General features: G+C 35.2%; 2 protein-coding genes across 6 annotated transcripts in view; one reads left to right on the top strand and one right to left on the bottom strand.

Annotated features, from left to right (window-relative positions):
- Positions 1-21,086, bottom strand: part of LOC149610236 (uncharacterized) — a 75,490-nt gene extending 54,404 nt beyond the window's left edge. For 2 of the 4 annotated variants that reach the window (XM_089859137.1, XM_089859135.1), the window contains exon 1: positions 13,274-14,352. The gene's annotated coding sequence lies outside the window, so the exon portion shown is untranslated. Of the gene's footprint in view, positions 1-13,273; positions 14,353-15,655; positions 16,191-20,926 lie in introns of those variants that run through there. The other 2 variants (XM_089859138.1, XM_089859136.1) reach the window with 2 other exon arrangements.
- Positions 1-25,344, top strand: part of LOC149610233 (uncharacterized) — a 366,116-nt gene that overhangs the window by 281,533 nt on the left and 59,239 nt on the right. The window contains exon 5 of one of the 2 annotated variants that reach the window (XR_016376641.1): positions 21,416-21,451. Coding sequence is in view for 1 of the 2 variants with exons in the window: in XM_089859160.1 (XP_089715286.1) it covers positions 21,416-21,423 (8 nt within the window). In the remaining variant the exon portion in view is untranslated. Of the gene's footprint in view, positions 1-21,415; positions 21,494-25,344 lie in introns of those variants that run through there. The other variant, XM_089859160.1, reaches the window with a different exon arrangement.

The raw sequence follows: 25,344 nt of genomic DNA, 5'->3' as shown, positions 1-25,344 counted from the left end.
CCTAGGACCTTTTTGGGAAATTAATTTAAATAACTGACTTATCCCTGGGACCTTTTTGGGAAATTAATTTAAATAACTGACTTATCCCTGGGACCTTTTTGGGAAATTAATTTAAAAAACTGACTTATCCCTGGGACCTTTTTGGGAAATTAATTTAAAAAACTGACTTATCCCTGGGACCTTTTTGGGAAATTAATTTAAATCACTGACTTATCCCTGGGACCTTTTTGGGAAATTAATTTAAATCACTGACGTATCCCTGGGACCTTTTTGGGAAATTAATTTAAATCACTGACGTATCCCTGGGACCTTTTTGGGAAATTAATTTAAATCACTGACGTATCCCTGGGACCTTTTTGGGAAATTAATTTAAATCACTGACTTTTCCTCCCATTATCCAAATCTCTCACTTATCCAGGTTTTCTAGGTTTTCCAGGCTCCTTACGAACCCTTATCTAGGCCTAAAATGTTAACGATAAATTATTTTCACAAAACATTTATATATATTTTGACTATATTTGATGAAATATTAGTTTCAGTTATTTAAGTTTCAATTAAATAAAAGTACGGTAATGAAAATCTTTGGAACACTAATCAGCTGAAACATTCCTTACTTAATAAGCAAGAACACCACCAATTTTTAATAACACTGTTCATGAAAACCTCTAAATGTTAAAATTCCGAACATACGATTATTCTAAACAACTTTATACGCTTCCTTTAATTGTAAATAACCTTGATAAGGATTTTCAAACGTCATATCGTGGTGGTATATTTGAAAATAAAATATTTTTCATAAACCGCTTAAAATTTTACGTTAAAAACCAACTTCAACAAATGTTATATAGCAGCACGCGTTGCTAGTACATATCGCTCTAAACACCTCTACAATTTCAAATAGAACGCCATGTGTCTTTTATCGGAGTACTTGACAATTGGCACTCCAAAAAACGCCAAGTACACAGAGCTTTTCCTTTTTTTCAGTTTTTGTTTTTTAACAATTTAAACGTTGAAAAATTTTCACTTTTTTTTTGGTTCAAGAGGTTTATTGCGAAACGCCTTAAAAACCGTGCCGTATCGTACGCGATCATATCGCCATATGATATATCATAAATTTATGTTTCTTACTTATATATAAGTGTGACATCTAGTAATATAGCTTGAGAACGGCAGGCATAAACACAGGAGACACTATGAAACCGTTTCGAACTGCTTTAGAAAGTACTAATCCATTTTCAAGGCGAGCAATTGCATTCTATATACTTTTAACAGCGTAATGTTACATTTCGCCCTTTTCCCAAACAGTTGGAAACGGTTCCAAAGTGTATCTCGTGTTAACGCGGCTCTTGAAACCTTTTTGAACCATTTTGGAAAGTACTAAAACATTTTCAAAACTAGTAATTGCATTCTATATACTTTTAACAACAAAATATTGCATTTCCACCTTTTCCAAAACGGTTGAAAACGGTTTCATAGTGTCTCTCGTGTAAACGCGGCTCTTGAAACCGTTTTAAACCGAAGGACTAATCCATTTTCAAGACTAGTAATAGCAAACTTTAACAGCAAAATGTTACATTTCGACCTATTCCCAAACGGTTGAAAACGGTTCCAAAGTGTCTCTCGCGCAAACGCGGCTTTTGAAACCATATTGAACCGCTTTGGAAAGCAGTAATAATAGCATTCTACTTCAAACAGCGAAATATTGCATTTCGACCTATTCCCAAACGGTTGAAAACGGTTCCAAAGTGTCTCTCGCGCAAACGCGGCTCTTGAAACCATTATGATTTTCAACCGCTTTGGAAAGCACTAATAATAGCATTCTACTTTAAACAGCGAAATGTTGCATTTCGACCTTTTCCCAAACGGTTGAAAACGGTTTCATAGTGTCTCTCGTGTAAACGCATCTCTTCAAACTGCTTTGCAATGGACTAATCCACCCACTTTTAACAGCAAAATGTTACATTTCGACCTATTCCTAAACGGTTGAAAACGGTATTTCAAAGTGACTCTTGTAAACGCGGCTTTTACGGCTACAGAATTATTTAGTTCGACATTTCACCTACGTCACCACGTGACTCGTTTTTTTTCTTCTACAACATTGTTTTGGATAGAGTAATGTTAATTCTATAATTAACTTACGGATTGAGAACGGCTAAAAGAGCATATTGGAATAGATCATTTCGACAGTGTAATAAAAAGGGACGGGTCACGCTAGCTATATTTGAATCTACATCTGTTCTGTTTTAAGCCTAAGCGTATTAAAAAATATTTAGTTTACCGAAATAGTTTCAATGATACACATTTACGATGTTATCGCTTTGGGATAACGTTAGAGCGTTAAAAAAAATTTATATTTTTGGGTCGGAAGTACATTTTGCTTTACCGGGTTGCAGTCTAGAAAGGAACCTTTACAATATTGAAAAGCCAGCGTTGTTACGGTATATTATGTCATTTCGAAGGCTGTTACTGGGCATGATATAGGTGTACTGTACGTAATAAATCATCTGTTCATATTTTTCGAATTTCCAATAAAAACTATCGACAAGAAGTGATATCTAGTTTATTAGGGAGAAGGTATAAGATGCATAAGTATTCGCGCGCCATAGTCCTAGTCCAACTTTCAAAATACAAGGGGGGACGTAAAAGGAGGCCGGGTTATTTCGCCTCTCCTCAGTCGGAAAATACGTAATTTTCGTCATTCGCATCGCGCTGACGTGAGTTTCCAAGAACCAATGAGATGGTTAGAGGCGGGAATTAACTCCGAACTTACGTTTGGAATGGACTGGAGATAAAGCTGGAAATGTAGCGAATTCATGCCTTCTGCCTAATAAACTAGATATCACTTCTTGCTATCGTTAAAAAGTAGTTATAGAAAAATCAAATCGGAGTGATACAATCGTACATGAATATTGCCAAACTCAACCTGCGCTTAAAACTAAAGTATATGTGGCAAAATTATAGCGTGGGTTTCAAACTATACAACATTTTCAAGTAGAATCAGTGGGAGTCAGAAACATGCCAATTGCAATTGACTCCCAACTGACAGTAATAGGAAGGTGTTAACGCAATTTATCAGTAGTGCTTGCACTAATTTAAATTGTCTAATATCGTTGCGCGCGATTACCCTAGTGCTAATGAAAATGAACCCTTGACTTCTTAAATGAATATAAACAGAAGTATATAATACTTCCCTTCGATAGAAGTGTACCACAAAGCGGCCGGGGTAATTGTAACACGATAGTTCCCAACATCATTTTACATCATAGCAAGGTTACTAAACCGAATCACATACGCGATAAATAGTTCCCCTCATCATTACTCTATTAGCGCTTAACTATTTTCCAAGGCGCATGCGCTTGTGGATGGATTTTTGTCCCACGTCAAGACAATCAAGGTTTGTGTGTCGATTGCTGAGGATTTAGTACCATCTAATAGTTATAAAATTTACCCCACGGTGCGATCATTCCCATTTGAACCGAGTTTGATGAGCAGGAAAGCATTGCAAACAAAAGGTGAACACTGAGCCTGGGAAGAATCATGTTACCCAAATAAAGTATTAAGAAGATACAGAGTGTCATGCTTCTCCTATTATCCCCTTCTGATATGATTCAAAATTCAAATTATAGCGAAACATTTAGATTAGATTGAGATTTAAATAGGGAAACAGCAGCTCCCAGCGTATGTTATGCTACGTTTTATATTAACAAAACCCATTAATTGTAAAACACACTACTCTTAATATTTAAAAAAGAAAAAGAAAAAAATGCCACAAAATCGTTTTCTAAACTCTTTATCCCATCCCCACAAAAAAAAATAAAAAAGTAAAAAGAGGTTTCCATCACTTAATTAATAAAGCATTAGTACAAATTAAATGAAAGGCATGGCGAGTTGGGCGGGATTTCATTTGAGAACCCAATCTAGTTGTTTAGCAACGTAGCTGCCTATCTAGGCGCAAATTTATTTTCCAATTTTTTTGGGCCTTGCCAGCTTTTCTATTCTTACTTTATTCCATTCTATTTTGTGTTTGTTCTTTCATGCCTTTGCATTCTATCCATTAGTGGCTGTTTACAGGGGGGATGAGTTGAAAAAGGCGTGGTTTATCAGACGCCACGATGCTATGGAAGCCCAGGAAGACCCAAAAAAAAAATCACTAAACTGAAGAAAAAAAAAGAAAGGGGCATAGAAAGACAGTGCACCAAAGCTAGCTCCTAGAGAGACAGCTTCGCTTTTAGCTTTTTGAGTTTCTCTTGAAGGAGGATGAGGATTTCTTTCTCTTCTTTTTTTCTAGAGATGGGAAAGGATTCTACCGTTATCTTCTTCCTCTCTTTCTCTCTCTTTCTCTCTCTCTCTCTCTCTCTCTCTCTCTCTCTCTCTAGATGCGAATCCACACAACCCCTTTTAGTCGTGGGCACTAGCGACAAGATAAATTAGGGGGAGGGGGGGTAAAAAAGTCGGAACCTTGGACCGCGCGCCGCAATGAATGACAGCCTCCTTCGAAATTCACGCCGGTCCGAGCCGTCCCTTTTCCTGGAAATCTCTCTTCGTCAAACCATATAGCCCAGGCGTATCCTCAACTCCGCGACAATATTATGTATGTACCTACTACGTAACTAAGTATAGACCTAAATCGCGTTCGTCACTGAGTTAGGGTACAAATTCGGTATCTGTCATATGTATCTAATATATGCCAAATTTATATATATATATATAAAAAAGTATATGTTTACAGGGTGTTTCTTATACGTCTACCCGAGGGGGTAGACACTTGAGAACTCAGGTGTACAATATGACTTGAACTCAATGTACTATCAAAGCTGAACTGTGAGTTCCGAAGGATTTGAACTCGAGGCACTGTCAAAGCTGAACTCTTTTGAACTCAGGTGTACACAGAGATCCAGAGCGTCTACCCCCTCGCGTCTACCATAATTGTCTTCTTAGTGTCAAATTGAGTGGAAAGTTTCACAAAGAAAAACATTTAGTTAGGGAGATATGGGGTCCCAAACATTGATTGGCCCCTAAAACAATTAAAAAATGTGTACTGAGTAATTAGCTCAGGATTCGGAGGAAATTTTTATATTGAAAATCCCTGACTTTTTCAGCGTATCCCTGACCAAATTTTGCCAATATCCCTGATCATTTTAAGGTGTTTACCAGAGCCCACTTCATAATTACACCAGGACCTATATTTAGCATTGCTAGAAGCATGGTTTGATCAAGAAGTGATATCTAGTTTACTAGGAAGAAGGTATAAATTTGCCACATTTCCAGCTTTATCTCCAGTCCAAACATATTCGCGCACCATAGTCCCAGTCCCCCTTTCAAAATACAAGGGAGGCCGGGCTATTTCGCCTCTCCTCAGTCGGAAAATACGCAATTTTCGTCATTCGCGTCGCGCTGACGTGAGGTTTCGAGAACCAATGAGATGTTGGTTGTAATTTAGAGGCGGGGATTAACTCCGGACCTATACCTTCTTAGTAAACTAGATATCGCTTCTTGGCTTTACTTTACCAGTGTATGCACACTTCTACCCATTAAATAGTAATACACTTCTGATATATAAAGGTTCAATAACGTTCTTAAATTGAAGACTATTGAAGGCTGATATGTCTTACTCCATCCACATGTGTGTGGCTATTTCTTTAATTGTTTTAGGGGCCAATCAATGTTTGGGAGGCCGTATCTTCGTAACTAAATGTTGTCGACTCTATCCATGTTCTTTAACACGTTGAACTCATTTTGACCCTAAAAGCGTGCAACCTTTAATTTAGTGATATAAAATCGTGTTAAACATAATATTCTAATTACTCGACTATTAACTTGTTTAACTTTCATATATTAAGCTGTTAAATATGCATTCTAAATGAAAAAAAAAATCCCTTAAAACGATTAGTTTTTTATGTACCTTGTATGAAAAATTTGATTTGTGTGTACCAATCTGTCGAAAAACACATAAGACATCACGCGTGTCAATGTTTTTTTAGTCAAATTCGTACAACAAAATTAACATGATAATTATTTTAATGATACATACATAATCAAGTAAACGTGTTTCCCTAAACACACTAAACCCGGGGTTTAAAAAGACAGTACACACAAACCTTCAGTTAACTAACACTAAAACATATTTAAATTAACATTCAATCTAATATTAAAAAGGTCGTACATATTAAGGATAAACATATATATTTTTCGCAACAACCAAGGCCCGGTACGTGTAACTTCTATATTGGGAATATTGAAATGGCAGCTCTATGCGCGTAACTGTATTGTTATCTATGGGGATATGACTGGGTGTGCCAATACCCTTTAAGATAACCTCGCTATTGCCATATATAGCGTTAAATTCTTGTATTGAATATGCGTAAAGCGATAAATACATAATTTAACAGAGGTGTTGGAAAATTCAACTAGAATTTCCATTTTATCGCTCGTTATTTCTATGAAAATTTACGTCGCATTTTAGCAAATGTCCAACCCCATTTCCAAAAACAATCAAATAGTTACAAAAGCTTCAATTATAGGGCAGTTTTTCTATTATAATTAAAATCATTGAAACCAAAATTAGTATATATTTTTTTTAATAATTTGTTCTCGATACTAAAATAAATGAGCTTGTTTATAAGGGTATTGTCCGTTTAAATAAACAAGATGTTTATGATAAGTCTGCCATCTTTGGGTGATTATGAATAGAAAATGTAATTTCTATCTTTATTTTGCCGTCCGGGCCACTGTTTTCAAGATATGATTGGATGGTGTATATTACAGATGACCCCTTATATTTAATGAAATAATTAAGTTTTAATTAAAAAAATCAAGGGAATAAGCTAACGTGCACGATTCATTCACTATTATCAGGGATAGATTTAATTTTAGAAGTAGGAATGGAGAACAGAGTAATCTGGGCGCGCGTCAAAGTCCCGGACCCCCTTCCACAGGACGGGAGGGGGTATGAAAGAAGAGGCGGGTCATAGCGACAGAGATAAAGGAATAACGTATTTTTCGCCGTCCCCGTCAGCAACATCATCAAAACGTAGTTTAAGTGATAATAAGATAATTTAAACTTTTCGTTACGTGTTGGTGGGAGGGGCTCTATACTGGGCTATGAGTCGGACTGAAGTAAATACCAATTCCTTCTTCTAAAACTAAATCTATCCCTGCTATTATCAACTATATAACAATTGCTAAATTATAAAAGATGTTATACATAATTTTGTAAAAGTAATTCGATGGCAGATGCAGGCAATTTATAATAATTTAATATAAACTATACGGGTGGTCCTTTAAAATTTATCAGGGGGGCTAGAAAATACCCTGAAAAATTATAAATTAAAAATACCCTGGTCTCGTGTACGCTGTTATAAGTTGAAATTAAACCTTAAAATAAAAAAAAGAAAGTTAGAGGTTAAAGGCCCCTATAAACAGAGGCCACCCCTACCCGGCTAAGCTAACTAACTATAAGCGTTAACTAAAAAATATTTCTTAAAAAAAAAAAAATATTTTCTATACTAAAAAATAACCTCAGGCGCGGAATAAATATTTTTTGATCCTAGAAACATTAAAATTCCTTTTAATTTTTCCACCCAAAAATCTATAAAGAAAATATACCGCATATATACGTTAACTTAAAAGAAAGATGAGAGATCATATAACCGTAATTTTAATAACATACTCGTTACAAACATTTAAAAGATGTACGACATTATTTTTGTATATCTCTTTTTATATATTAGAGCGGGACACTCTATAATTTAGCATCATTTTTAACTTATAAGTTCTTAATGATCCATTAAAACATCTTCTTTTTTTATTATTTATTTTACTGCTACTTTTTTTTAAATATTACGGCGATGCGATGTTTAATCTTAAAATAATTCCGAATTCTGGTTGGTTGGATGATGCATCTTGAACTGTAAAATATTATATCTATAAATCTATTTATGTAAAGTATAAATTATCCCACCCATATATATATTGTATATATTGTGTGTATATATATATATATATATATTTTTTTTAAATTTATTTCTAGTTATTTGCCTAAGGCGGTTATTCTTCGAAATGAAAACAAAAACAAGTTTTGATAATAATTTTATCAGTTTTTTTTTTTGTTTTAGTTTTTTATTTCAAGGGATGGTGAAGTGATAGCTGTTTAATTTAAGGATAAATTAATGATAAGGGATATACAGGGTGTATCTGATAAGTCTGACATAAATTAAAGGGTTTGTTCGGTTCTTTGGGACGGGTCAAACTGAGTGGAAAGTGTCGCAAAGATCATGGACGGGGTCTACAACATTTATATGGACCGTAACCTTCCCAAACATTTATTGGCCCCTAAAACAATTAAAGACATAGTGACACATGTGGATCGAGTAATTGGCTTTAGTTTACGTACACTTTTACCCATTTAATAGTATACTTATGCAATAGATAAAGGTTCAATAACGGTCTTAGATTGAAGACAATTGAAGGCTGATTTGTCTTACTTACTCCACCCACATGTGTGTATATTTCCATGTATTAAGGTCCAATCAATGTTTGGGAGCCCATATCTCTATGTTCTTTGACACTATCCACTCAGTTTGACCCTAAAAACACACCATTTAATTTAGGCAGCGTAATCAAAAATACCCATATAGGATTCTAATCTATGTTTAATTCTGTCTCAAAATCCTTTAAAATATTTTCCTTAATATTCAAGTTATTTCCCTCACTATTTACCAATGAATTTCTGTGTATTCTGAGGCCCTGCATTTTCGCGCCAAAAATTACACCTATCAAGTTCACCTAGTCATCATACTTCGTAACCACTGACCTCAAATATCTCATATAAAACAAATAAAAATTATTAAATCGGATTTCATCAAGTAACTAGTAAAAATAAATAAATAAATAAACAAACAACGTTTGCGACCTAACACCTTTGACCCATACTACGCTTCAAATTAATTACTGGCATCACTGGCGTCACTTTACCATCCCTTTAAAATCTTAAGCTATCACGATTATCATTAGATCATTTTCAAGGAACGAAAAAATATAAAAATAAAAAAGAGATTACTCTGAAATAATTTCTCTAACGGTCATCATTACAATTTTTTTTTATTTTTATTATCTTTCATCTATCTCTGGTAAATAAACCGGTTATACAGACGTTAGCTAGACGGGCAGACACTATATAACTCGTATATAGAGGGGGGGGGATGGGGAAGGAACACAAAATTAAAGAAGGGAAGAGGAGGAGGTGGTGGAGGGGTTGTTTGTAATCATTCCCACCAGCCAGCCAGCACCACGCGCTCTTTCGAATTTTTTAGACCCTGAGAAAAAAGATATAACTTGAACTTGAGAAGTTGAGAGAAGCTAGACCTACAATTGATGATGAGAGATTGGAAAAACCGACCATCATAAAAAAATATTTATTATTTGATATTCTATTTCATATTTTAGGGAGGGTGCATGCATGTCCGACTCCGAGTCTTCTAATTTCAGGGTTATTGCATTTTTATTCAATGTTATATTTTTAAGTGTTAGTCAATGCATGTCTGCATGGTCATGTTGAAATTATTATTATTTCTTTTTAAGATGTTTTGATCAGTTCATACAGGGGGTGTTTATGATATGTCTGGTATAAATAAAGGGGAATGTTCTTTGGACGAACGATTTTGAGTTAAAAATGATATATCTCCATTTTGCCGTTCGGGTCACTGTTTTTAAGTTAAGATTGGATTGGAGTGTTTTACGGATGTCCCCTTACATTTAATTTGATTAAGACAATGATTTCTAATTTAACTATGTTAAAGGCCGACTTCCAGCGAAAAGGGTTCTCGCGAACTGAAAACCGAGCATCGAGACTAACAATGAAGCGACCGTGCCGATTTTCGAATCCCCGCTGGGTCAAAAGTTCGAAGGGTTCTCGCTAACTGAAAGCCGTGCAATGTGGTTCTAGCGAACTGAAGATGAACAATAGAAATCCTTTTAAATTTATTTCCTCTCGAATTTTTGCTTTCCTCTGAAGTAAATTCTCTATTGTGTATCTTCAGTTCGCTAGAACCACATTGCACGGCTTTCAGCTAGCGAGAACCCTTCCATCTTTTACCCCAGCGGGGATTCGAAAATTGGCACGGTCGCTCCATTGTTAGTCTCGATGCTCGGTTGTCAGTTCGCTAGAACTCTTTTCGATGGAAGTCGGCCTTTAAGATGCCACAGTTTGATAATTCAAGGGCGGCAAGTTCTTAAGTGAACATTTTTGAAAAACTTAATTTTAAAATATTTTAATTGAGATAATGGTGAAGGCATAGAGAGAGGTGAGCTCAAAGTGTTAAGGCCCCTTCAGACTAGAGTCTAAAATCTTACGTTGACTTAGGTGAAATTGCTTAATTTGCTCGCTTAATCAGATACGTGCCAAAGACTACGTAAAAGATTCCTTGCGGGTTTAGTTTGAATATTTGGCATAGCTCAATGGATCATGCCTTACTGACGAGTGATCGAGTGTGCTACGCTTTAGCAGACGGTATATGAAAGGTTTTAGGATTTTTGGCTCGCTCTTGAGGCTATATTTGCCATTTTGATTCGGCTATTTTAGTATTCAAAAGTCTTGGGTCACCATATACGGGACTCGTTTTAATTAAATCGTCTGCTCTCGCCTCACGTCTGAACAGGGAAATTACATTAACACGGCGACTGAGGGGAACGTTAGATTTTTACTCTAGTCTGAACGGGCCTTTAAACTCACGAATTCAGAGGCCCTAAGGGTATGAAATTAAATAAAGAAAAATTTATATCAAAATTATGTTAAATTTAAAAACGGTCCTAGTGTATGGGGGAATCATATAAATGGAAAGGGCATGCAGTACGTACAGTTGCCTTTATAAATGTCTACGTAAGTTTAACAAGGGGGGTGCTATCACTCAATTCAAGTCCTTGTTATTATTTTTCTTGATATTATAACGGAGAGATTGCAATGGAGGGGGGGGGACGTTGCAGTTTGAATTTAAGGATATCCCGTAGTCTTAAATACTTGAGAAAATATTGCGAGCAATTATGGGTCCCTACTTCGGGTGGCGAACATCCTGTTTACAAGCCATCCGGATTTTAATTACAAACCCAGACGTTTTGCCCTCTCTCTCTCTTGCCCCGTCTCCTCCTGTTTAGTACGGAGCTTGACTCTCTCGCTCTCTCTTTTCTTTCAGCATTTTCCAAAAATCTCCCCCATTTTTTTTTCAAGCCCTAAAAACCCCTCGTTTTTAGCCCAGCTAAGCTAACGCATTTTTAGGCAATGCATGCATTTTGTGGGGGAGATATAGCACTAAAATAATAATAAAAGAAAAAAATATGTCTGTCTGTATTTTTTCCAAGGGGGTTTTACCGTTTTTCAAGGAAGAAAACCCAAGTACAAGAATATCAGATGTGAATTTATTTTACTGGGAACTTTTTAATTATTCAGATTACAATGGAAATGTCGTTAAAATTTTATTATTAAGTGTTATTAAGTATGTTTTTCCGTGATAATCTTGAGGTGGGGTTTTTTTTTAAGGTTTCAGAGAATTTTGGCTGACTCAGGAACTAAATTTACAGTTATAGATAACGTTAGTAGGAAATTTTAAAATCAATTAAGGCTTTACAAATTTTGATTAATTTCTTTGTCGTATAATTTTATAATATGTGTAAAAAGGCAGGAATCACAACTGAATTGTTGCATTCAATTAATGTGCATTTTTCTGCGCAACAAACATCTATTTCTTGTACAGTACATTAGGATGCAGAACCAAACTTCTAAATTTTATTTAGTCTCGAGTATCTACTTTAACTAAGAGTAATTTTCTATTTGAAATAATTATGATTTTCTAAAAGAATAGTTATTTTTCCTTTTAAGGGTTTTGATCTTTTCTGTTTGACCTTTTGAACCCTGGATTTAATTTTATTACATGATACAGTTTCGTTTTAATATAAAAAAATATGCGTACATCTTTTGTACCGTTTATCGTCACATAAAACGACTTAATTGCTTTAGAAAACTCTATAGGAAAGCTTGCCTAACCATCTTCATAACCTTAAACTTAAGATTAAAAACGTCTTTATTTTGGTTTTAGACATCACTAAACAGAAATACTTAAAATGCTGCCTGCCCTTAATTAAAATCATATTTAAGAGAGCAATAGATTTCTCAAATGCTCCGATAGAGAATGCATTCATTCATTCATTCATTCGTTCAACGTAAATGCTATTGCTGCCCCTACAAGGTAGCTTCTCCCTGAACACGGGTGCTTTTACTGCCGCAAAGGTTAAAAGGTTCACAATACTTTACACTAAGAACACACCCTTTAATATATGGCAGACTTATCAGAAACACGCAGTATATATTTAATTATAAGTAAATGATGATTAAGTTATGATTTAAATCATTTATACTTATAAAAAGAAAGATAAAGGCAATCGCACCTAGAAGTGGAGCTATCTATTTATCTAACATGGATAAAGAACTATGAAAACGCATTTAATAAACGTATTTTAGTCATTTAAAGCGTCTAATAAGGATGTCAGACGCGGACTGTCATCGGTTTCTTTTCATGCCTGGCGGCTATCAAATTCAAAGGCAGTCATACACACACACACACGACTCACTCATCTACGGGAGTCTCGTTTTTCCCAAAGAATTTATACCCCAACACTCCAGAAACAGCTCATACAAGCTTCTCTTCTCTCTCTCTCTCTCTATTCCGTTCCACTCCTCCCGTCTCTCTTACGTCCATCCACAGCATCTTTAAAAACGGTTAAGCCTCGGCTTCTCATCCCGCATCCTCTCTTTCTCCTCTTTCCATCCCGGGATTCAATCTCTCTTTAAAAACTTCACCCCCATCGGTGTTCTCAAAAATGTATCCCGAGCTTCCGTAAGATTTTTACATTCACACTTTTAAGGCTGGGTTAAAACCCTTTGGGAGAATTAAGAGTGGAGACCCAGGGCCAATCTTGAGTAGCTAGGAAAAAGCGAGGAGAGAGCCGAGGAGAAGTTTGCACTATTAAAAATAGCGCGCCTCCATCCTTTTTCCGCCGTCTGCCGCGGTTGGAGATGTCGACTTTTCCCGGTTTTTTTCCCCCCGCGAGAGAGAGCGATAACGCGGCTAGATTTCCCAGCGAAACAAAGGCCTAGTCGTCGCGTCGCGGACTTGGTGCGATTTTAAGTAGCGCTTCTCTCGGTTTTAAATTTAAATCTCGGGTTTCGGGGAGGTCGGTGATTAAGGCGCGGTGGATGCGAGACAAAAAACGGAAGATAACTTACGCGAGACCTGACGGAGGACACTCTTCAGCAGCCATGTTGGGTCGGCAATCAATCTCCCAGAATCCCCCGAACGACGTAAAATGGCGGCGGCCGTGGAACTGGTAAAACGCGGCGGCGTCGGCGACGAGCGAGCGCGGCGACGACGGTGGCTCGTAACCCGGCGACTGGACGGTATGTTGGCGTTTGTCATCGCGCGATTGATTCGAATTGCGCCGCAAAATTTTAAGTTCTATCGCCGTAAACTTTTCATTTCAATTTTTTCGCCCCCTCCTCCTTGGTTCTTAGCTTAAGGTTAAGGGCAGCGCCGCCGAGGCATTATTTTCTTTCCAGCGCGCCGCAGAAATATACCTGATCGATTTTTGTTGTTTCCCGAAAAACGGAGAGAGATCTGCCGAGAGGGGGTCCGAAAATGGGGGGATGGCAATCGGAAGGAGAAAAAAACCGACGGGGATTTCGGATAGAAGGCCGGCGGGAAGCGCCGCTACGAGGAGAGGCGACGGTTTAGTTAGGCTTAGCCGCTCGCGTGGCTGGCGAACTGTCCCTTTGGAGCGTTAAAAATACTTTTTTTTTCTTGGGGTTTTTTTTTTGTTGGGTCCGACCAGTCCTCGACGGAGAACTCTCGCGGCTCGCGAGGCTTCACTCGGCACGAGGCGCGCACTAACGCCGGAATAGCCCGTCGTCTCTCTCACGTACCCGCGAAGGGCTGGGCGAATAAACGGGGGATGGCGACGAGAGACTGCGCCGCTAGGCGGACACGAGGATAGCCAACCCTATAGCCATAGATCCTAGCCTCCCTTATATCATTTATTTTTTTTTCTCCTTCGCCTTCTCCTTCTCCTCAAAAATGACCAGTCCGTCCCCCCCCCCAATCCCTCTTCCCTTCCATAATAACGTCATATATTGAAAAGTTATTGATGTTCTTTCACCATGTCAAAATTCTTTCTGATGGCCCTTTTTTTAACATAACGATATAAGAAGCCATAAAATTTAACTTTCAATTATACGATGAACGATGACCTTTAAGACTTAAGACAGTTCAATAGTTGGGTAGATGGTAATGTCAGCTTTGAAATAAAACCAACTGAGTCCAAATCGGACCAGATTTTGAAAAGTTACCTAACTTTGAAACCTTGACTTCAAATTTGCAAATTGTGAATAATGATTTGGATATTTTTGTATGACAGTTAAATACGTGAGTAGAATTCTAGATTGTAAAGTATATTTTATAATAACTTCATCAATATTCATTAGACAATTGAATAAATTCACGCATTATTCATCTTAAAATTCGTAGTAATTTTAGGAGAATCATAACTAATTAAATTCATACACAATTTTCGAAGAATTTCCCAGAGTCATTTTTAAAAAAATATTAAAAAAATAAAATACCCCATAATTTTAGTATAGCTAAAACCAAAAAAAAAAACAAAAAAAGCTAAAATTTTAAGAAAATAACTAAGCAGAAACTAAATAACACACAGAGAGAGACTGAGAGCAGGCTAGAGCTCTACCAAGGCGTGAATTAAAGCATTAAGCGTAGCCTAATTAACAAGGGGCCCTTCTTCCATTTTTTCCCCGAAAAAAAGAGAAATACACTAGGCCTTAGGAGGGATAAAAAAAATTATTAAAGGCAGTATAAGAATAACCGCTAACTTTTACTTTTTTCGTTACCAAAAAAAAAATAGAAAAACAGTTTCCCCGGCCCCTTTTTTCTCCAAAAACCTCGTGAAGTACTGGCTCTGAGCTATAAGGGAATATATCTGGGAATAAAACTGAATAATTTTTGAATTTGTATACACACAAATTCCAAATAACTTCAAGAAGAAAAAAAAAAGGTATACTAGAAAACGTTAATTAATTCGTGAAATAAAAACAGCTTCCTGTCAGAGTAAGTTAAGCTAGTTAGAGATCTTTGCGGAGTTTGGAAAATCGTTTTGTAAAGGATTATAGTCAATTTAAACTTAATTGAAAATTATATACGTTTATAACTCTATGTATTTTAAATATTAAAGTCACCACCTAGCTTCCATATTGCCAAAATAATTTCAAAAAATAAAAAAGTATACTAGGATTCAGGAAACGTACATTAATTTCGTAAAATAAAATAAACATTTTTCTGTCACAGTTAATTAGAGCTAGCGAAATAGTTTTGCAAGGATTATTAAACTTAATTTAAAATTGCATGCATACTTTATAACTCTAGGCCTATGTTTTAAATATTAAAGTCACCATCTATAACTTTAAATTTCTCTAACAAATATTCAAAAATAAAATATAATAAAATTCAACTAAAAAATTTATACCCCCATCGTTAAATGTACATCAAACGATGTGACTAAAAAAGAAAGAAAGAAAGATAGAATAAACCATATAAATACTTGCTTTTTAAAAAAGTTAAATTCCTAAAAATCCATTTAAATTCCATAACTTCTTCTTCTTCTTTTTTCTTCTGGCACGGCCCTACAACATTCCACACCACACCGATGATATTCACGTTGAAATATACTCAAAAATATGAATAGTATTTTTTTTCTCTAGTGGCGTATTATTCCTGGCGCATAAGTTTCTTATCTCCGACGTAGTAAAGTCAATTAGAAAAAAAAATCAACAAACAACATTGAGCGTACCTTTTTAATTTCTTTTTTGTTTGTCATAAGATGCCTATATAATAAAGTTACATCTATAGTATAATATCATCTAATTACGCCCTATTCACAACGGGCATGGTTTTTGTACTAAAAAGGTTTAAAAGGGGGGTCGAAAAACCAAGAAAAAAACAGTGCCCTTCTAACGTTCAGCCCATATTTCGCGCTTCACGGTTAGCCCGTGTTTTGGCGGGAGCAGCCAAAGCCACGAGCCGCTATGATGGAAGGCGTAGAATATCGCGCACGCGCCGACGCTATACTACACACCGAATGCGCGCCACAGAGACACAGGGAGAGAGAGTAGAGAGAGAAACGGAGAAATTACGTAGGGATGTTATGAGGGGGGGGGGATGGAAATAGTCTATTGGTGAGATGGGGAGAGGAGAGACCAGTCACCGTGTGACTTGGCGGGAGCACGTGTTGAGATGTAGTAAAAGACTCATTCCTAGCATTTTTGACTCCGGTCCTCCTGATTCTTTTAAAACTGAAGTTACAGTACTTCAATATTTGGGATTTTACAGTGATGGAGTAGGATAGGGGCTTTTTATTCAATATCTCAATTATTTAAAGCTGGGTTAACACTCGAATTTTAAAAATAGGGCCGATGGTAGGTAGAAATTTGAACTTTCTGTGGCGGTAAACACACGTACTGCGACCAGATATTGAATTTGGCGGGAGATTATATTTTAGGGTCACGTGATTGAGGGAGGTTTTTTTCTCGTGGGCGCGAACTGACACATCTATAGTACGGATTTGGCCGTACTACGTCACGTGACGTCACTCTAACTTCCACTCATGCTACCAATAAGGGAATAGGTCGAAAATGTTCTCAAATAGCTTCTGTGAAAATGGGTACCAGAATGGTGACAGGGGATTTAGCTATGTCCGAATTGGTGACATTGTTTCCAAAAACGCCCTGGTCAACTACTTGTAACTGCTAATATTAAAAGCGATAAATAATGGCGGTCATCGGTCGATCTCGCGTACGCATGCGTTCTTAAATTGTATGACGTCGTTAATCTGGTTAATTTCATTGGCTAGGACACCGGCTTAACATCATTGACGACGGGAAAAAATTGCTAAAACGCTACGTCCGGCCAAACGGAACTTTCCATCGGGCTCGGCGTTAAAAAAATCGGTCGAACCCTTTTTCCGCCGCCTTTTTTTCGGTGGAGTGGGAATCAAGCTTTTGATGGTCCACTAGCTCTAGTTACGTCAAAAGGGAAGACTAAGAGATCAATTCCTTCTTTAAAAAATCGCCAATCAGCTAATTAAATCAGATTTAATCGTAATTAGATTAATTAAATATTGTTTTAACTGTATCCTAACGTACACTTAAAATGTAATTAATTTTTAATAGCGGTAAAATATTTGCCGCCTGTATAAATGTTACAACAATCTGGCTTTAAAATTTGAGAAGGAAGCCAACATTTAGGGGCAAAGAAAATAATGCATTTTCTATCTAACCCCTGTAGAAATGTTTTACCCGCAATACACTCGTGCTTAATTTTCAATGTTTGGTTTAAATACGTATATTTTAACTTTATATTTAGTTTATTCACGTAGCTTTTACTTTTTAAAATATGTAATCTATTACATGATGATATTTTCAGTTATCTATACGTTAACTATAACAAAGGGGTACTTAAATGCACCAAAATAATTAAGCTATATAAATCCTTATACCTATTTAAAATAATTTAGAATTATTTATTAGTTGAAAAATTAATAAATTGTGAATAATTCTTCCGAAATCTCGCAGATCACATACCAGTCCAGCTTAAGTAATTTTATAAAGGGGTACTTAAATGCGCCAAAAAATTAAGCTATAAAATCCATATACCTATTTAGAATTATTTATTAGTTGAAATATTTATAAATTATAAATAATTCTTTGCGAACCTGATAGATCAAATACCAGTGCAGCTTAAGTAATTTTATAAAGGGGTGCTTAAATGCACGAAAATATAAAACTTTAAAAAATCCATATACCTATTTCAAACAATTTGGAATTATTAGTTCAAAAATAGAGAAATTTTAGTTAATTCTTCTAACCTCGTAGATCACATACCAGCGCGGCTTAAGTAATTTTATAAAGGGTTACTTAAATGCAGGGAAAAATAATTCAAATAATTTAGAATTATTAATTGAAAAATTTATAAATTGTAAATAATTCTTTGCCGACCTGATAGATCACATACCAGCGCTTCTTAACATATAACGTATTGTCTTTCCAATGTCGGGGGAAAACCCATGGAAACTATTAGTGAAAACCGGCCGGTATTCAGACGTCTGATCAGTCAGTCTGGCATAACAGACATTAACTCTAATATTTACGTTTCTTCCGCTTCTTCCGTACAAAGGGAACACTACCCTCCATACTACAAGCTTTATTGATATGTCCCTTAAATGATTTAGATCCCCTCCCCTTCTCTCTTACCAACCAGAAATTGACGTTTTGAAAAGGCCAAGCCAAGCCGAGCTAGCCAAGCCTTCATGGGAGAGTTTATCGTTGGCTGCTTACGCGGCTCATTACTACTCCTAATGGCTAAAAGAGGGGAGTTTAGGTAATTGCCAAACGGATATATACGTATCTACCCCTTTGCCCCCTTTTTCCTATATCCTAAAAGGACCCGGTGTTGTAGGAGAACCCGGCCCGGCCTAAAGAGAACATTTTTTGCAACCCCCTCCCCCCCATTACACGCCATTCTAAAAGACCTATGATATTAGTAGCTATCATACGCGGTGCTATAACAGACCCGACCAATAATATGTTCGTGTAACGAGCCTGGTTAAAATACAATTTGACATCTACCTTCAGCTGTAATATTTCTTAATAATTCTATATTCAGCTGTAATATTTCTTAATTCTATATTCAGCTGTAATGTTTCTAATAATAATTCTTAATAACTCTACATTGAGCTGTAATGTTTCTAATAATAATTCTTAATAACTCTACATTGAGCTCTAATAATTCTTTATAGCTCTACATTGAGCTCTAATAATTCTTTATAACTCTACATTGAGCTCTAATAACTCTTTATAACTCTACATTGAGCTCTAATAATTCTTTATAACTCTACATTGAGCTCTAATAATTCTTTATAACTCTACATTGAGCTCTAATAATTCTTTATAACTCTACATTGGGCTCTAATAATTCTTTATAACTCTACATTGAGCTCTAATAATTCTTTATAACTCTACATTGAGCTCTAATAATTCTTTATAACTCTACATTGAGCTCTAATAACTCTTTATAACTCTACATTGAGCTCTAATAATTCTTTATAACTCTACATTGAGCTCTAATAATTCTTTATAACTCTACATTGAGCTCTAATAATTCTTTATAACTCTACATTGAGCTCTAATAATTCTTTATAACTCTACATTGAGCTCTAATAATTCTTTATAACTCTACATTGAGCTCTAATAATTCTTTATAACTCTACATTGAGCTCTAATAATTCTTTATAACTCTACATTGGGCTCTAATAATTCTTTATAACTCTACATTGAGCTCTAATAATTCTTTATAACTCTACATTGAGCTCTAATAATTCTTTATAACTCTACATTGAGCTCTAATAATTCTTTATAACTCTACATTGAGCTCTAATAATTCTTTATAACTCTACATTGAGCTCTAATAATTCTTTATAACTCTACATTGAGCTCTAATAATTCTTTATAACTCTACATTGAGCTCTAATAATTCTTTATAACTCTACATTGAGCTCTAATAATTCTTTATAACTCTACATTGAGCTCTAATAATTCTTTATAACTCTACATTGAGCTCTAATAATTCTTAATAACTCTACATCCAGCTCTAATAATTCTTAATAACTCTACATTGAGCTCTAATAACTCTACATTCGGTTCTATTAATTCTTAATAACTCTACATCCAGCTCTAATAATTCTTAATAACTCTACATCCAGCTCTAATAATTCTTAATAACTCTACATTCAGCTCTAATAATTCTTAATAACTCTACATCCAGCTCTAATAATTCTTAATAACTCTACATTCAGCTCTAATAATTCTTAATAATTCTACAGAAATCGAATTTTTAAGTTTTGTGTTTTACTCAAAAACTCCCCATCTATCCGAACAAAGGTAAACACATCTGGAGTGTTTTGTTTACATTTAATCATTTAAGTCTTACATTTCAGAGTACCAGTTTAAATGTTAGATAATTATTTAAAAATGTATATAGTATATTTGATAAGCCAGTAATGAAAATGAATGCGTGCAATCAGAATTTAATAACATTTATCCTATGAAGTATAAAACGCTTTCTATACAATGATTCTTGACTTAATTTCTGCATTTGCATAAAGATTTTGATAAATTCGTTGTCGAATTAAAAGGATACGCAATCAGAAGTAAATAACATTTTCGCCTGGGAAGTATAAATCTGCACATCCCTGTTAGTAAAAATGTAATCAGGTATTTAACCAACTTGTTTTCTTTAAACGGAACATCCGGTATCTGGACAACAAAGACTTCAGATATGGCTTCAAAACAAAGAGACTTTGAAGGCCACTTTATCGTCTTTGTTTTCCACGTACCAATCAATGTTCCACCTTAACCCTCTCTAAACTCAACTTCAAGCAGACCATTCTTTTGAAAATGGTCTTTAGTATCAGTCTTACACTTCCCAGAACAGAAAACATTAAACTTTTAATGAAGTAAATTGGTTTAAGTTCATAACGTATGTTCCATAAGTTTGTCACTGGTTACAAACTGGAGCTTGTCATGAAGTGACGTAGGTATAGATTCGAGGTAAAGCGACTTCTGGTGAGGCGCTGTCAAAGGCCTACATAGTACAGACTAAATATGAAGATAGACTGCAAAACCGAGTGTAGTCAATTCTCGAACTAGCTCGTGCTGTAAGTCTCTAGCATTACGAAGTATAGGTAGTGTCATACTTATGGAACATATCACTTATAAACTTATGGTTTTATATTGAAATCAATTAAGAAAATTGGGCCTTACCTTCAAGTTTTAACCACAGCTATCAGTATTTTATGAAATACTGAATGTTACTCCTCCCTTTTTCAAAGAATTTTGAAAGAATTACGAAGATCCGATGTGAATACGGCAATTTATTGATGTACTGTTTACGTATGGAGGGTTAGGTCGCGATGATGCACGATCCAACGACGTTTCTGAATGAAAGAGAAAATTTTCATACCGTAAATTTAATAAAATTTTATCTAATCTCTCTTTCTCCTTTTCTAAAGCAAGGCGCGTAGATTAAAATGATCTAGAAAAGGATATTTTTGTGCCGCCGTGTTTTTGTGTGTATGGGAAAGGCATTTTGCGAAACTTAAATCTTATCAGACATAATGTAATGAAAAATATCCCCCCGCGCACCTTGATTCGTCTTATAGTTGTAAATTTAATAATTTTTAACTGATAACACGCCTCGATTAGTATAGTACAGAAATTAATTTTTTTTCCTATATCTTTTGTTTTTTGCAGGATATTGAAGTTTTGTGTAAACACTCGTGTTCGCCTTTTTGGTACTTCAAGATTTATACATTTTCTGGATTTCATATCGTAAGTTTTTAACTTTTTAATTTCCATTGTTTTCGTGAGGTGATCTGTAATGTTACCTGGAATTGTGACTGTTAAATGTATTGCGGAAGTATTTTGTGGAAATACTTGAGAAATATTTAGGGAGTGTTTTAATTTCTGGAAAAAATTTAAGATAAATTTTGAGGGATTGATTTTTAGTGGAAGGGAATATTTTAATTCATGGGAAAATAAGCGATAAAAATTGAAGGATCGTGTTAATTCATGGGAAAGTAGTCTGTAAATATTGAAGGGTTGTCTAATTCATGGGAAAGAAGTCGACAAAATATTGAAGGATCGTGTTAATTCATGGGAAAGTAGTCTGTAAATATTGAAGGGTTGTCTAATTCATGGGAAAGAAGTCGACAAAATAATGAAGGATTGTCTAATTCGTGGAAAAGAAGGCTGTAAATATTGAAGCATTGTCTAATTCATGGAAAAGTAGTCGATAAATATTGAAGGATTGTCTAATTCATGGAAAAGTAGTCGATAAATATTGAAGGATTGTCTAATTCATGGAAAAACAATCGATAAATATTGAAGGATTGTCTAATTCATGGAAAAACAATTGATAAATATTGAAGGATTGTCTAATTCATGGAAAAACAATTGATAAATATTGAAGGATTGTCTAATTCATGGAAAAACAATTGATAAATATTGAACGATTGTCTAATTCATGGAAAACAATTGATAAATATTGAACGATTGTCTAATTCATGGAAAAACAATCGATAAATATTGAAGGATTGTGTTAATTCATAGAAAAATAGTCGATAAAGGGTATTTTCCCGAGAAAAAAGGTTTTATATGGGGATATAACGGGGAGGGGAGTAGTTTAATAAAACAGATATTTTGACATAAACTATAGATATTATAAACCTAATGAAAATCAAAGTAAATCAAAATCATTTTACCTCACACGCAAAATACAAATCTTCATTAATAATTCTCGTTAAAATATATCGTATTTACTCAGTAAAAAATTGCATCACTCTTATGTATGAGAGGAGAGAATATTTAAAATGGAAAATTCTGAAGTTTCCAGCGCATGCGTATACGACTGTTTATGACCCAAAAGTTTTAAAAACATCTTATCTTTCGGGTTTCAATTTTTAAAATAGGTGTATTCTAATAATATATACACCTATACTGTGTTTTTGATAAAACCTTCATTGGGGAACGTGAAAATTTGTATACATTTTAACTATAGTTGTAAAAATATTTTCTCTGATTAAGTGGAAAACGCAAGTCACTCTAAATGCGCATATTTTCCCATTTTTCGCACCCTCCTGCACCTCCTCTCTCCTAAAAAAAAACGCTCTAAAGTTATCGTTTTTCAGCGGTTTAAAATATATTTTTCTTATTTGACATATTTCATTCCGAGTAAAGGGGGGGTTCGATTTAAAGTGAAGTTGAAACTCTCTATTTATTCAGCTGATTCGCGTGTTCGCGTGCCGATCTCAAAGATTAAGGCTTCAGTCTTCAAAAGTTAGGCTTAGCAACTTGGAATTAGGCTTAACGAAACAAACGCTTATATGTCTGAGTGATTTCTATTTTACAAACCATATTGGTTAATACTGTCTTAGACTGTTTGTTGAACGTTTTTGAGTCAACTATTCCAGCTGAGCCTATTTGCTAACGTTTTAGAGACAATATGTTGCTTTTAAAATGCTTTTTCAATCATTTACAAAAAAGGGTAAAATTTCGAAATTGAATTTACGTAAAAGAGTTTTGTCGTAATATTTTATTTCAAAAGAATAATAATGAATAACATATACGAGGTTTTTTTTTGTGATTTTTGGGCGATTGGTTTAGAGGAAGCACGTTTAGGCTTAACAGTAATAATTTTTAAGCCTTGGTTTGAGAGAGATGTTAGGTAGTAGTTCCTGGAATCGAAATATTACCACGTACAAAGCTGGGTTCCATCTTGTCTTAAGCTTGCTTTTGAAGGAGATAAGGATTGTAGTTCATGAAATTGAAATGTTAGCACTAACAAATTAAGCTGGACTCCATCTCTTATCTTTAAGCCTTGGTTTGAGTGAGATGAATGTAGTAGTAATTCGCGGAACTGAATTGTACGTTCCATGTTATCTAACCAAGCCGTAAGCTTCGGTTTGAGAAAGATAAGTAGTAGTTCATGAATTTGAAACGTTAACGCGTAGTAAGTTGCGCTCCATCTTATCTTTAAGCCTTGGTTTGAAGTTGAAACGTTAGCACCTACAAAACTAGGCTTAATCTGATCTCTAAGCCTATATTTGAGAGAGATAAGTATAGTAGCAGCTCGTGAAGTTCAAATGCTATATGAAACAAGCATTGGAGTTAAAATGTGTGCACTTGCAAATCTAGACTCTTTCTTATTTGAAACGTGTTACGAAAGATTAGAGCTACATCCTGGATTGAGCCTAATTCATTTCACTTTCCCTTTGAGTGACATAATGTATAGAATGCAGAATAAATAGTTTAATCTCTTTTTTAAAGTTCAAATATTTTTCTCAAATCGAATCTTAAGTTTTTGTTTTTTTGACGACGTTATGACTTCTTCTTAAGAAATATTATTCTCCCCCAACTTAAAATTTTTATCATAAAATTTTTCTATATATATTATAAACCCTGGCCAAGTGTATTGGCGCCCCTTGTTGTTAAATGAGGGGGGCCCTAACTTTTAAAAGACCTTGACATTGCCAGATAATATTATCTCGTAATACGAATTTACGTATAAATTTTTTTTTTGAAAACTATTTCAGAGTCATGAGATAAAAACATTTCTCTCTCTGCAAATATATCTTATATATTTTAAAGAGATTTTCCATCGTAAACAAAATTCAATTGAAAATATAGATAATGAAGATAGATATGAACTCGTGTAGATTTCACGGAGGCACCTCGGGGGAAAAAAATAAACGCTTTACGACATGATTTTTATAATTTATCTAAGCCTAGGTTTTGGGTTTTATTTTTGTAAATTAAAGACGTTTTGCGCAATTTAATCCCCGACATGAAATTTTGCAGATTCTTTACTTGAAAGCTGCTGGTTTTGGTTTTATGGATTCTTATATTAATAGGGAGTTTAAGAAATCGTTCAAGTTTGGCGATATTAATCAAAGATGTATATCAAGTTTCGTTTTCGAGTTAGGCTTAGGACGTGCGCGGTCGAGTTGGGCTTGGGCTTAGGACGTGCGCGGTCGAGTTGGGCTTGGGCTTAGGACGTGCGCGGTCGAGTTGGGCTTGGGCTTAGGACGTGCGCGGTCGAGTTGGGCTTGGGCTTAGGACGTGCGCGGTCGAGTTGGGCTTGGGCTTAGGACGTGCGCGGTCGAGTTGGGCTTGGGCTTAGGACGTGCGTGGTCGAGTTAAATTTCGACTTAACGAAATTGAACCGTAATATGTTTAGAGTACTACAACTTTTCGACCTATTCTTGAACTCTCTATTCCAAACTAAATAGACCAAACTAAATCGTATACAGTTCTAGATAACGAAAAATTTTTATTTACTCGTAAATTTTAGAAATAGCCATGAGTCGACTCTCAAAAAAAAAAAAAATTCGGTTAAATATAAACATATCGTAAAGAATTTTTGCGTTTTCCCCGTTGTTTATGAAAATCTGTTTCGTTTCATTTAGTCCCTGGCGCTTTCTCCTCGGAAACATTTAAGGTTAGTCACGTGGTATAAATAGACCAAAAACTATAGACGGCCGTCGTCTTCTTAAGTTCTAATATACATCGCTCGCCTAAAAAGTTCGTTCGTCGTTTGAAATAACTTCCTTGGTCGCAGCTGCTTGACTAGGGGTCACCCGCTTCTTTTTTTAAGGGGAAAAAACAGGAGAGTAAAAACGATC

This window comes from Phalangium opilio, unplaced genomic scaffold (genome assembly GCF_054372755.1).
Source record: "Phalangium opilio isolate 3A_F unplaced genomic scaffold, DU_Popi_V2 ptg000329l_1, whole genome shotgun sequence".
In the NCBI taxonomy this organism is placed as follows: domain Eukaryota; kingdom Metazoa; phylum Arthropoda; class Arachnida; order Opiliones; family Phalangiidae; genus Phalangium; species Phalangium opilio.
The sequence above is the reverse complement of the archived record's forward strand: the minus strand, read 5'-3'. Positions and strand labels throughout refer to the sequence as shown.